The sequence below is a fragment of the Danio aesculapii genome, chromosome 22, assembly GCF_903798145.1.
Source record: "Danio aesculapii chromosome 22, fDanAes4.1, whole genome shotgun sequence".
Classification (NCBI taxonomy): domain Eukaryota; kingdom Metazoa; phylum Chordata; class Actinopteri; order Cypriniformes; family Danionidae; genus Danio; species Danio aesculapii.
Window position 1 is genome coordinate 30,429,789 of NC_079456.1, and position 12,680 is coordinate 30,442,468.

Genomic DNA, 12,680 nt, shown 5'->3' on the forward strand with positions numbered 1-12,680 from the left:
CCAATGAGGAGGGGGGTTTGCTGAGGTGTGGACGTGTCTGTGTGTTTGTGTGATTATGTGAATGACGCTGATATCTGGAATGTGAGCGTGCCATAATCATTGCAGCGCATGATTTGGATGTTTATTTTACATATCGCTCAAGGATCAGGATCACCGTGCGGTGAACCTGATCAAACAAGTTTCAACCTCAATCACAGTTCAAAATTAGGACTTGTTGCCAAATATATGGTTAACCCTTTAAGGTCTCTCATTGAATAACTCATTGGAAAATGCTGAAGTGTTACTGGGTTTAAGACTTTCAAAGTTCTATGATTAAAGAGAATATTCTTTTATTATATTGTAATAAATGTCAGGGCAGCATGGTGGCTCAATGGTTTGCACTGTCTCCTCACAGCAAGAAGGTCGCTGTTTCAAGTCCCTGCTGGGTCAGTTGGCATTTCTGGGTGGAGTTTGCATGTTCTCCCCATGTTCGTGTGGGTTTCCTCCGGGTGCTCTGGTTTACCCCACAGTCCAAAGACATGCACTATACGTGAATTATATAAGCTAAATTGGCCGTAGTGTATGAGAGTATGTGAATGTGAGAGTGTATTCCCAGTGTTTCCCAGTACTAGGTTGCAGCTGGAAGGGCATTTGCTGCGTAAAACATATGCTGGAATAGTTGACGGTTCATTCTGCTGTGGCGACCCCTGATAAATCAGATACTAAGCTGAAGGAAAATGAATGAATGAATGTTAATTTTAAAAATTGAGTGTATAGGTAAACAATGAGTAAACACCCCTGAGAGAATTTTTTAAAATAATTTTCCATAACCTACTGTAATGTCAATGGGATGCTCACAACTGAGGTGCGGCGGTCTATTAACAGGATAGTCAGATAGGCAACGGTCAACAGGGTCAAACAGATGTATATAGGCAATCCAGAGTCGTAGTCATTAAACAGGCTAATGGTCAGTACAGGTAGCAAGCAACGTAAACAAACAAACAAACAAGGCGAGGGTCAAAACAGGGCAAAGCAAGGCAAGGGAAACGTATCGTAATGTTCACAGTAACAGTATAACAAGACTCAGCAAAGAGATGTGTGTGTGTCTGTGTGTGTGTGTTTGTGTGTGTTTGTGTGTGTGTGTGTGTGTGTGTGTGTGTGTGTGTGTCTGTGTGTGTGTGTGTGTGTGTGTGTGTGTGTGTGTGTGTGTGTGTGTGTGTGTGTGTGTGTGTGTGTGTGTGCGTGCTGCATTTAAAGTCCATGTAATCAGTCCTTGACAATTCTCTGGCTGTGAATGTGTGCAATCAGCGGAATTTGGAACAGGTGCGTGTGAGCGGTGCATGACTGGATCTGTTGTGGCAGATATAATGTCAGATTTGTAGTTCTATGGCGAGCTGCGTGTCTATTAGTGATCTACAAAGATTAGATCCCTGATGATTGTGACACCTTCTTTATCTCGACTTAAAACTGAAATTTTAGCCTCGCTTATGTCAATCGTTAGTCTCTTTGTCTACAAATTTCAGGTTTGCTGTCTCTACTGAATATGTCAAGGATTTTCTACACATCTCAGTACAAGTCATCTTGTATGGTAAACTGAGCCATACAAGTCTTTAAACCCTTTTACCATCTATAGAATTTTTCCATCCTCAAAATGTTCTTTATAATGAAAAGCAAAGGTAGAATCTTTAAACAGCTGTTCATTGAAAGTTTCTATAGGGGACCAGAATGGGTATAAATTTAAAGTTATCGCTCTTTTTGGAAAAAAAAAAATAAATAAACAAATAACACTTTGTGAATTTATGAAGTGTGCCTAACATCGGTGAATGATCTTGACAAACCACCTGTTAAAGCACAATCTCTCTCTTTCTCTCATTAACCCCCCCCCCCCCTACTCTACACTTAAAAAAATTCAAACAATTTGCAAACAATTTATATGGGTTGAATTTAACCAAACAAATTAAATTTAGTAATGTTCAACTTAATTTGTTTGTTCAAATTCAACCCAAATAAATTGTTCACAACCACAAAAAAATTGTAAACCAATGAATCATCTTTGAATCATTTTCCTCAGTGTAACACTTAATTCTCTGAGCAATTATACAAACAGTTCCTTTGTATAATAGCACTTCTTGTGTGTATTGTCTCTTCTTGTTGAATCGCTGAATGACTTCTCAATTGTAAGTCGCTTTGGTCAAAAGCATCTGCTAAATGACTGTAATGTCTGTAATGTAAATGTTTTTGGAACCTTAAAGTGTACACTGAACAAAAAAAAAACTCTTTTAATTAATAATTAACTTTAAAAAATCCTCATAACAATTTGAACAAATTTCAATCCTATTTCAGGTACAAATAACTTGTCAATAACATGTAAAATTTACTTTATGTTTAACCTAACAATCCTAAATGAATTAAGTAAAAGGTAATTGATTATCTTTATTTTTGAGTTTAAATTTATTTAAATGAACCAAGTACTGTCAGGTTCTTGTTTTAGCAGACGGAACTGCATTTATCCATTTAAATAATCTTATTAGTTAGACTAATTAGTACATTTGGTGTAACTTGGTTTAGTTAAGTAATGCATTTCCATTTAAAATGTATTATATTACTTTATTTTAAGTAAATTGAGCCCAAGAGCAAATTTTTTAAATGCTTACTGATCTCAGAGCCTGTGTTAATGCAAAGACCCAACGCATGAGCGCTACTCCTCTGGAAGATGGTAACCTTAAAACTAAAAAAACGCACTCAAAACTCTTCTTAATCTTCAAATCTAAGACTGCTTTTATTTCCAAAATGTCCCAATTTAATTCAATCAGAATCAGAAAGAGCTTTATTGCCAGGTATGTTCACACATACTAGGAATTTGTTTTCGTGACAGAGCTTTCACAGTGCAACAGCATTACAGAGACAGGACAAAAAACAGATAATAAATATATTTAAAAAAATAGAAGTAAGTAGTGAGTGCAAATATACAGATTGACAAGTTCATGTACATGTTTATTACTATATACAATGTTATATGTGCAGCTGTTATGTGCAAATTGGCATGTAAAGTGTGTTGTTAAATAAGTGTATATGTGTATAAAAGTGTATAGCAAGTAGTGATGTTAGTTTCGCAATTATTATCATCAAGTGTTCATGAGATGGATTGCCTGAGGGAAGAAACTGTTTCTGTGTCGGGCTGTTCTGGTGCGCAGTGCTCTGTAGCGTCGACCAGAAGGTAAAAGTTCAAAGAGGCAGTGTGCTGGGTGTGAGGGGTCCAGAGTGATTTTGGCAGCCCTTCTGCTCGCTCTGGATAAGTACAGTTCTTGGGGAATAGGAAGGGTTGTACCAGTGATTCGCTCAGCAGTCCGAACTATTCGACGTAGTCTTTGGAGGTCGTATTTAGTAGCTGAGCTAAACCAGACAGTTATTGATGTGCAGATGACTGATTCAATGATGGAGGTGTAGAACTGTTTCAGCAGCTCCTTTGGGAGGTTAAACTTCCTCAGCTGACGAAGAAAGTACAGCCTCTGTTGAGCTTTTTTGACAATGGAGTCAATGTGAGTGTCCCAATTCAGGTCCTGAGAGATGGTGGTGCCCAGGAACCTAAATGACTCCACTGCTGCCACAATGCTGTCCATGATGCTCAGTGGGGGGAGAGCAGGGGGGTTTCTCCTGAAGTCCACTATCATCTCCACTGTTTTGAGCGTGTTGAGCTCCAGGTTGTTGTGACTGCACCAGACAGCCAACTCCTTAACCTCCTGTCTGTAAGCAGACTCGTCACCGTCCTGAATGAGGCCGATAAGTGTGGTGTCGTCTGCAAACTTCAAGAGCTTCACAGAGGAGTCTTTTGATGTGCAGTCATTCGTGTAAAGGGAGAAGAGCAGTGAGGAGAGGACACACCCCTGGGGGGCGCCAGTGCTGATTGTGTGGATGCTAGATGAGAATTTTCCCAGCTTCACCAGCTGCTGCCTGTCCGTTAGGAAGCTGTTGATCCACTGACAGACAGAGGTGGGCACAGAGAGCTGAGTTAATTTGGGCAGGAGAAGTTTTGGGATGATAGTGTTAAATGCCGAGCTGAAGTCAACAAACAAGATCCTCACATAGGTCCCTGGTCTGTCTAGGTGTTGCAGAACATAATGCAGTCCCATATTTACTGCATCATCCACAGACCTGTTTGCTCTGTAGGCAAACTGAAGAGAGTCCAGTGAGGGCTCAGTGATGTCCTTCAGGTGGGCCAGCATCAGTTTTTCAAAGGACTTCATGACCACAGATGTTAGTGCCACCGGTCTGTAGTCATTTAGTCCTGTAAGTTTGGGTTTCTTTGGGATGGGGATGATGGTAGAGCGTTTGAGGCAGGAGGGCACTTCACACAGCTCCAGTGATCTGTTGAAGATCAGGGTGAAGATGGGGGCCAGTTGGTCAGCACAGGATTTTAAACAGGCTGGTGTTATAAAATCTGGGCCTGGTGCTTTTTTCCTCTTCTGTTTCCGGAAGACCTGGCGCACCTCATCTTCGTTAAACTGTAGGGCAGGTATGAGGGAGGCAGGGGGTGGTGGAGGTGTTAATGGTGGCGTGAAGAGCAGTTCAGAGTGGGTGTGGGGGGTTTTCTTAAACCGGCAGTAAAACTCATTCAGGTCGTTTGCAAGTCGTTCATTGTCTACAGTGCTGGGGGATGGTGTCTTGTAGTTTGTGATGTTTTTCAGACTTTTCCACACAGATGCTGAGTCGCTGGAAGAGAACTGACTCCTTAGTTTCTCAGAATAGTTCCTTTTTGTGACTCTGATCTCCCTTTCCAGTGTGTATTTGGCCTGCTTATACAAGGCCCTATCCCCATTCCTGTAAGCAACCTTGTCTCTGGTGAAACTAATTGTAGGAATATGACTCGAGACAGGACAAACTAACAAAAACACAAACACTACTGTAGAGTACGACACGGAGGCTGCCATCGTCATCGGCGCCATCTTGGATTGCATGCAAAGCATGCTGGGAACTACATATCTGTTGCGACATATCCATTATTAAAATTTACTATATATTACTAGGTTTATGACAAGTAAATGAATATTAATATTTAACTCTTTCCACTCATTTTATTTATTACATGAAGTAATTGTGTAAATATTAAATATTTACTCAGAAAATTCTAGTTATCCTTGACACTTAAAAAGTCATTTCTTTAAGCTTATTTTTGATTAGCATACAGGAAAACGTCTAACTGAAATCATCATTTGAGTGTTTGGAGCAACTGAAACGTGAAAATACCAAATGAATATTGCAGATTATAAGTCTCAATAGTGCTGTCTGAAATGTTCTTCTAAAATTAGCATTTTTTTTTCAGGATCCTGTGTTTTTGACCAGTTATTTATCTTTTATGATAATGAATGAATGTTCTTTTCATTGCCTTTAAGTGAAATAACTGATCATAAACATAGGAGGCTGAGAAAAATGCTCATCTTAGAAGAACATTTTAGATTGTATTCAGTGTCTTTTGCATCTGAACACTTTAAATGTTCTCAAACCTTTGTTTGTCTTGCAGAATTGAGGTCGAGGAACGGCTCTGCAGTGTTCTGGGATGGTGGGGAAGGAGGAGCATATCAGGCCCTGCTGCTGGATGAGGACCGCGGATGGCTGCTGGTTGGGGGCCGAGACCACATCTACATGCTGAACTCTGACAGCCTCACACAGCCGTCACGCAAGGTCAGCTCACACAACCTCCAGCATCTGACAGCCCCTGACGTCACATGCAGATCCTCAGGATAGGGGTCACCAAAATGAAAACAGACCAGCGCTACACAATGTATTACTGTTCACGTGAAGCTGAACATCTGTGATGTCAACTTCACGGCCTCTCCGAAAGCTTTCGTTGATTAGCAGAGAAAAGAGATTCAAGACATAATTGTATCATACAATTCTACAAAGTTGGGTATATGTCAGATTTATTGACAGCACATTCATGTTATATCTATTTATGTCTACACTGTAAAAAAAACAATCAATATTTGTTGATTTATGTTTTCTTTCACTTATTTGTGCTTTTGAATTGCATTGTGTGATCTTGAAGAGCTTTTGATGTTGAAAAGTAAAAAATTCTTGACCTTAATAGTTTAAAGCATGAGTCTCAAACTCGATTCCTGGAGGGCCGCAGCTCTGCACAGTTTCGCTCCAACTCTTATCAAACACATATGATGCCATTAATGAATGTGTTCAAGACTCTTTTGAACACCTTGTTTATTTGGATCAGCTGTGTTTGATAAGGGTTGGAGCGAAACTGTGCAGAGCTGCGGCCCTCCAGGAATCGAGTTTGAGACCTATGCTTTAAAGTGATACGTTGTCTGTGTTTGTGTTGTAAATTACGGTACAAAAACCTGGTAATAAACTGCCAGTACTAATTTTTCAGACCTAATTTTCTCTGTATTATTTCTTAAAATTTATTTTGTCAAACATTAGAGTTGAATTTTCAACTTCAAAACTCTGCGCAGATAAAACTCTCATAATGAAATCCACAACCATAAATAAACAGAAAACATCACAAAATACGGAACCTGTTAATTAAAAGATATTTTTACAGTGTATATATATCACTCACTTGACTGTTTGTAGCATTAACATTTATATTATATTATATTATATTATATTATATTATATTATATTATATTATATTATATTATATTATATTATATTATATTATATTATTGCAAATGTCAGCAGCTTAATTATGTATGTGAATAGTTAGGGTAATGTAAACTACAGTATTTTGTACAATACAGTACTCACACAGAGCAAAATATGTACTACATAGCAAATGTGAACTGTTAAGTATAAAATTATAAAAACAAAATGTAAAAATACTTAATGAAACTAATAATGAAGTAAAAAATAATATTAATCACACACAAAATTGTAAGAAAGAAAACATACCTTCATAAAAAACTAATATAATTAGTATAAACTAAAAAATTCCAAATTTCATTCAAATAAACAAATAAATGTGAATTAGATTCAAATTAATAATACGTTAAAATCTATTAAATAAATGTACAGATGGATAAAACCCAAACAGTACTAGAATGAGATGGAAAAAATGCAATATTGAAAATTATAATAAATAAATAAATAAAGAAAGTTAAAATAAAGTAAATAAATGTGCAGATAAATGAAAAATGTAACAGATAATATAATATAATAAATTATGTAATAAATATATAATTAAAGTACTAGAATAAGTGGGAAAAATATTTAATGAAAGTTAGTAGAAAATAAATGAAGTTCAAATAAAAGTAAATTAATGTGCAGATAAATAAATACAAAAAATAAATAATATAATAGATAATATAATATAATAAATATTATAATATACAAAACAAATAGATAAATAAAGTACTAGAAAAGAAGGAAAAATATCTAATAATACAAGTTAGTAGAAAATAAATAAAGTTAAAATAAAGTAAACAAATGAACAGGTAATAAATAAATAGATAATATAATATAATATAAAAAATAATATAATAAATAAATAGATAAATAAAGTACTAGAACGAGTAGGAAAATATGTAATAATGAAACTTAGTAGAAAATAAAGTTAAATTAAAGTAAATTAATGTGCAGATGAATAAATAAATATTATAAGTATATTATAATATAATATAATAAATAATATAATAAATAAATAGATAAATTAAAAAAAAGTACTAGAATGAGTAGGAAAAATAAATAATGATAAAAAAAAATAGTAGAAAATAAATATTGTAGACATAGTTTAGACTATTAAAAAATAATAAAAAATAAAAATAAAATAAATAAATAAATAGATAGATAGATAGATAGATAGATAGATAGATAGATAGATAGATAGATAGATAGATAGATAGATAGATAGATAGATAGATAGATAGATAGATAGATAGATAGATAGATAGATAGATAGATAGATAGATAGATAGATAGATAGATAGATAGATAGATAGATAGATAGATAGATAGATAGATAGATAGATAGATAGATAGATAGATAGATAGATAGATAGATAGATAGATAGATAGATAGATAGATAGATAGATAGATAGATAGATAGATAGATAGATAGATAGATAGATAGATAGATAGATAGATAGATAGATAGATAGATAGATAGATAGATAGATAGATAGATAGATAGATAGATAGATAGATAGATAGATAGATAGATAGATAGATAGATAGATAGATAGATAGATAGATAGATAGATAGATAGATAGATAGATAGATAGATAGATAGATAGATAGATAGATAGATAGATAGATAGATAGATAGATAGATAGATAGATAGATAGATAGATAGATAGATAGATAGATAGATAGATAGATAGATAGATAGATAGATAGATAGATAGATAGATAGATAGATAGATAGATAGATAGATAGATAGATAGATAGATAGATAGATAGATAGATAGATAGATAGATAGATAGATAGATAGATAGATAGATAGATAGATAGATAGATAGATAGATAGATAGATAGATAGATAGATAGATAGATAGATAGATAGATAGATAGATAGATAGATAGATAGATAGATAGATAGATAGATAGATAGATAGATAGATAGATAGATAGATAGATAGATAGATAGATAGATAGATAGATAGATAGATAGATAGATAGATAGATAGATAGATAGATAGATAGATAGATAGATAGATAGACTCTCCTTTCAATATGTTGTCCAGACATTTGTGCCTACATTTGCATAATTCAGGCCTTAATTTTCCACTAAATATCATTAATCACCACTAAATAAACATTAAATTGGATTTTTTCTAAAATGATTGTGTCTTTTATGATGGTGAAATACCAAACAATGCCTGTAAGAAATGATTAGCTCAAATGTAAGGTCACAGTACAGTCAAAAATACGTGATCTTAATAAAAAGTAAAGCACGCCATGTTCAGAGTCCCCCAATTATATAATTATGTACAGTGTGCTGCTCGCCAGCTAATGATTAGGGGTCAATACCTGCACATTATTTCCACATGGAAATGATTACAATTTGAGAGGCATGTAGGCTGTTGAATAATGACGGAGCGACAGAGCTAATCACATATTTTTACAGAAATGTTAAAAGGATATGTACGTTTAAAAAGAAATAAATGTTGAAAAACACAGCTTAGTGTACTATAGAAACTTTTAAACTATAATGTGTTGTTTTGTTCTGCATTATTTTCCGATCTTTGGGAAAACTGTCTTTTATTTATTTTTAGATTCACTGGCCAGCTGGACAGGAACACATTGAACGGTGCAAATATGCAGGAAAGAATCTATCGGTAAGAAGCTACAACTTTAAAAGGGCACAACTTTGGTTTCAAAAAATGCTTTCAAGCACACATGAATGCCTGTTTATTAGCATACTCTCACAGACTGAGATAAGAATAAAGGCTGAAAAATGATATTTATAACTTAGTTAGGGGAATATTTCAAGTCTTAAGGGAGGAGAAGTTTGAAGTTCAAAACTTCAGTCCCGCTTGTAATAACAGGCAAAAATCAGGTGCATTTCCATGAAATTTAAAATGCTTCGCATACACCCATCCCCACCATTACTCTTTAAAATCACACATACCACATGTTTCTCAGATGGACTGTGCCAATTATGTGAGACTCCTGCAGCCTTTCAACAAAACGCATGTCTATGTATGTGGAACCGGTGCGTTTCACCCACAGTGCACTTACATTGACCTGGGGCATAATCTGGAGGTAAGTGATCTCTCTTTTAGACCCACAAACAGTGAGAAATGCATCAAATGCTTTCATGCACCATTTAAACTTGTTTTTATGAATATATGAGCACCTACAGGAGGGTTTAATCCTGCTTCTGGAGGGTCAACATCCTGCAGAGTTTAGCTTTAACACACTTGCCTGCATCTTTCGAGGAAGGCTTTGCTTGATTTGCTGGTGTGTTTAATTAGGGTTGAAGCTAAACTCTACAGGGTCAGTTGGACCCTATGGCACCCACTGAGAGTTACTGACCACAGGGCTGAACTCATTATGAGGTAATGGTGCAAAAGAGTGACAGCTTTGTCTTGGTGTCCTAGAAACCAACCTTCCAGCTCCTCAGTCATGTCGCTGAGTCCGGTAGAGGAAAATGCCCCTTTAGTCCACAGGAACCCTTTACTGCCCGACTGACAGGTAAGTTTGATGAACAAATACTTTAAACTTAAGGCTTCCAATCCTGCTCCTGAAGGGATATCCAACCAGGTTAAACTTGATCCTAAAGTGCCACTATCTTCAGAGATTAACTTCAACATATTCCTAATCCCAATTTTACACTTCATGTGCTCATGCGGACTTAAATGCCATATCCATTCAGTCCTTAAGACTGTGTCAGATGTATTAAGTTGTGTTTTAGAAGCATGCTTATGATCACTCTTTTTTTCTAAGCAGCATTATGCCACAAAAGTGCAGACTCTGCAGAGCTTAGGGTGCCACTTGGAACTGGGCCACACTTGTCGGAAACTTTCTAGTACAGTCCCATTCCTTGTAGGCCACTGTCCTGCAGAGGTTAGGCCCTAGCCCAGGTTCAGACTCACCTGAAACTTCTAGGCAAGTGTTTTGGAGCTGAAATACTATTGGTGTCCTTAAGGAAGAGGTTTGGAAAAATATTTGCCACTGCCATATCATCCTGCAGCCCAAGACCGGCTACTCACTGAAGCTAAGCAGGACTGAGCCTGGTCAGTACCTGGATGGAAGACCACACGGGAAAACTAGGTTGCTGTTGGAAGTGATGTTAGTGAGGCCAGCAGAGGGCGCTCAACCTGTGGTCTGTGTGATGTCCTAATGCCCCAGTATAGTGAAGGGGACACCATACTGTCCATACGGGCACCGTCTTTCGGATGAGATGTTAAACCAAGGTCCTGACTCTCTGTGGTTATTAAAAATCCCCTGGCACTTCTCGTAAAGAGTAGAAGTGTAACCCTTGTGTTCTAGCCACATTCCCTTCAAAGACCCTTACCCATCGTGGCCTCCCAATCATCCCCATCCACCGAATTAGCTGTATCACTTATTGTCTCTGCACCAGGGGCGTCACTAGACCCAACTTACTGCTTTGAGATATGATTTACTTTATATGCAAAGTGTCAAAGTTTTTAAGAGTGGTAATCTTGGAATAAAGATTTTACTCTCTATGTGCAACCAAACCAACGCTGGTGAAAGCAATGTGTTTAATCAAAAAGCAAACTGACGCATCTCTTCCTGTGTGCAGTGAACCATACCCGCGCGCCTCACACACCATTTTTGCTGGACCCTTACGCACTGCCCTTTAACCGGTGTGAGTCCCGGTTGTTAACATGCACACCGAAAAGTACTTGCTGCTCACGCGCCCTGCTCAACATCCTTTTATGCGTAGGTGACGGCATATACAGTAGTGAGTTTTTCAAGTCGACAAAGTTTTAATAATATGATGGTGATCTTATTTAGACTAAGCATGCCTCCTGATAGATTTTTTGTATGAAGTAAAAAGGAGGGATGATGAGTCAGAGAAGTAAGACCTAATAAACCTAATTCTCTGCCATGTGTCAAGTCTAAGGCTACGTTCACACAGCAGGCAAATGTGGCCTGAATCAGATTTTTTTGCCCTCATGTGACTCAGTTGATGACAGTGTGAACAGCCCAAACTGCATGGAATCTGTTTTTTTTACTTCAGATTTGTGCCACTTTCATATGTAGTCTTAAATCAGACACAGATCTGATGCAAAGCGACCACAGTGTGGATGGTTATGTCGGATTTCATGTGACTTTTACATATTCTTCGAGCAACATGCGTCATCATTCTGTGCTGCAAACATCATCTACTCCTCAGCAGTACAGTAGAACGGCACACAGGGCGATTACTTTACCACAGAAAGTTAGTTGTTCATTTTGAAAAAGATTTTGAAGGCAAAACTGGTGCTTGTTAACTAAACTGGTTAACGATTGAGGCACGAGTTGATTGCGAAGCCTAAGAGCGTTGTGGGTGTTGCGGATAGGGGATCCATGTGCAAAGGAGGGGGAACTTTCTCTCAGACAGAAAAAAAGGGCAGGTGCTCGAGCACCCAAACTCTCCCTTCTGCACTTGTCTGTTGTTTATAAAGAAGTAAAATTAAATAATGCTGCAAACGGAGATAAAACAACTCTGCCTGCACAGTTCAGTCTGCGGCTGTGGTCAGAGCGACACGCACCGTGGTTGTCATAAATCACAAATAATCAGTGTTTTCAATCACAAGAGACTTATTTTAGGTTTCAAATGCCGAAATACACATTAGTAGTAGAAGAACAACCCTTTACAGTTCATGAAATACACCATGGTTATCTGTGAAAAGGGTAATAATCATATAAGCATGATCTGACAACGTGCTTACCTCATACCGTATACACATTGTGTGCATAATTAGGCATTTTGTGCTCTCCAAAATGTTTTTTGCGCATGCGGGTCAGTTTAGGACCATGATCTGTTCACACTGCAAATCTGAAATTGGCCACATTTATAAGAGCAGTGTGAACAGCCTTGCAAAAAAATCAGATCTGAGAAAAAATCAGATTTGAGCACTGAGCCTTGCAGTGTGAACATAGCCTAAGACAACAGATAATTCTAGAAAACATCTTTTTTGTACTCTATTGAACTGTCCATAGAATTTCATTGAAATGAAATCATTAGTTATGCAAAGATTTCTTAAATGATCTTAGCATCACTTCAGTTGTGTCTTT

At 36.8% G+C, this 12,680-nt stretch overlaps 1 protein-coding gene across 2 annotated transcripts in view; it reads left to right on the top strand.

Moving 5' to 3' along the window:
- si:dkey-49n23.1 (semaphorin-3D) overlaps positions 1 to 12,680 on the top strand; it is a 132,891-nt gene that overhangs the window by 102,182 nt on the left and 18,029 nt on the right. For both annotated transcript variants that reach the window (XM_056447524.1, XM_056447525.1), the window contains exons 3-6: positions 5,498 to 5,658; positions 9,206 to 9,268; positions 9,576 to 9,695; positions 10,034 to 10,127. In XM_056447524.1, the coding sequence (XP_056303499.1) occupies positions 5,498 to 5,658; positions 9,206 to 9,268; positions 9,576 to 9,695; positions 10,034 to 10,127 (438 nt within the window). The remainder of the gene's footprint in view (positions 1 to 5,497; positions 5,659 to 9,205; positions 9,269 to 9,575; positions 9,696 to 10,033; positions 10,128 to 12,680) is intronic.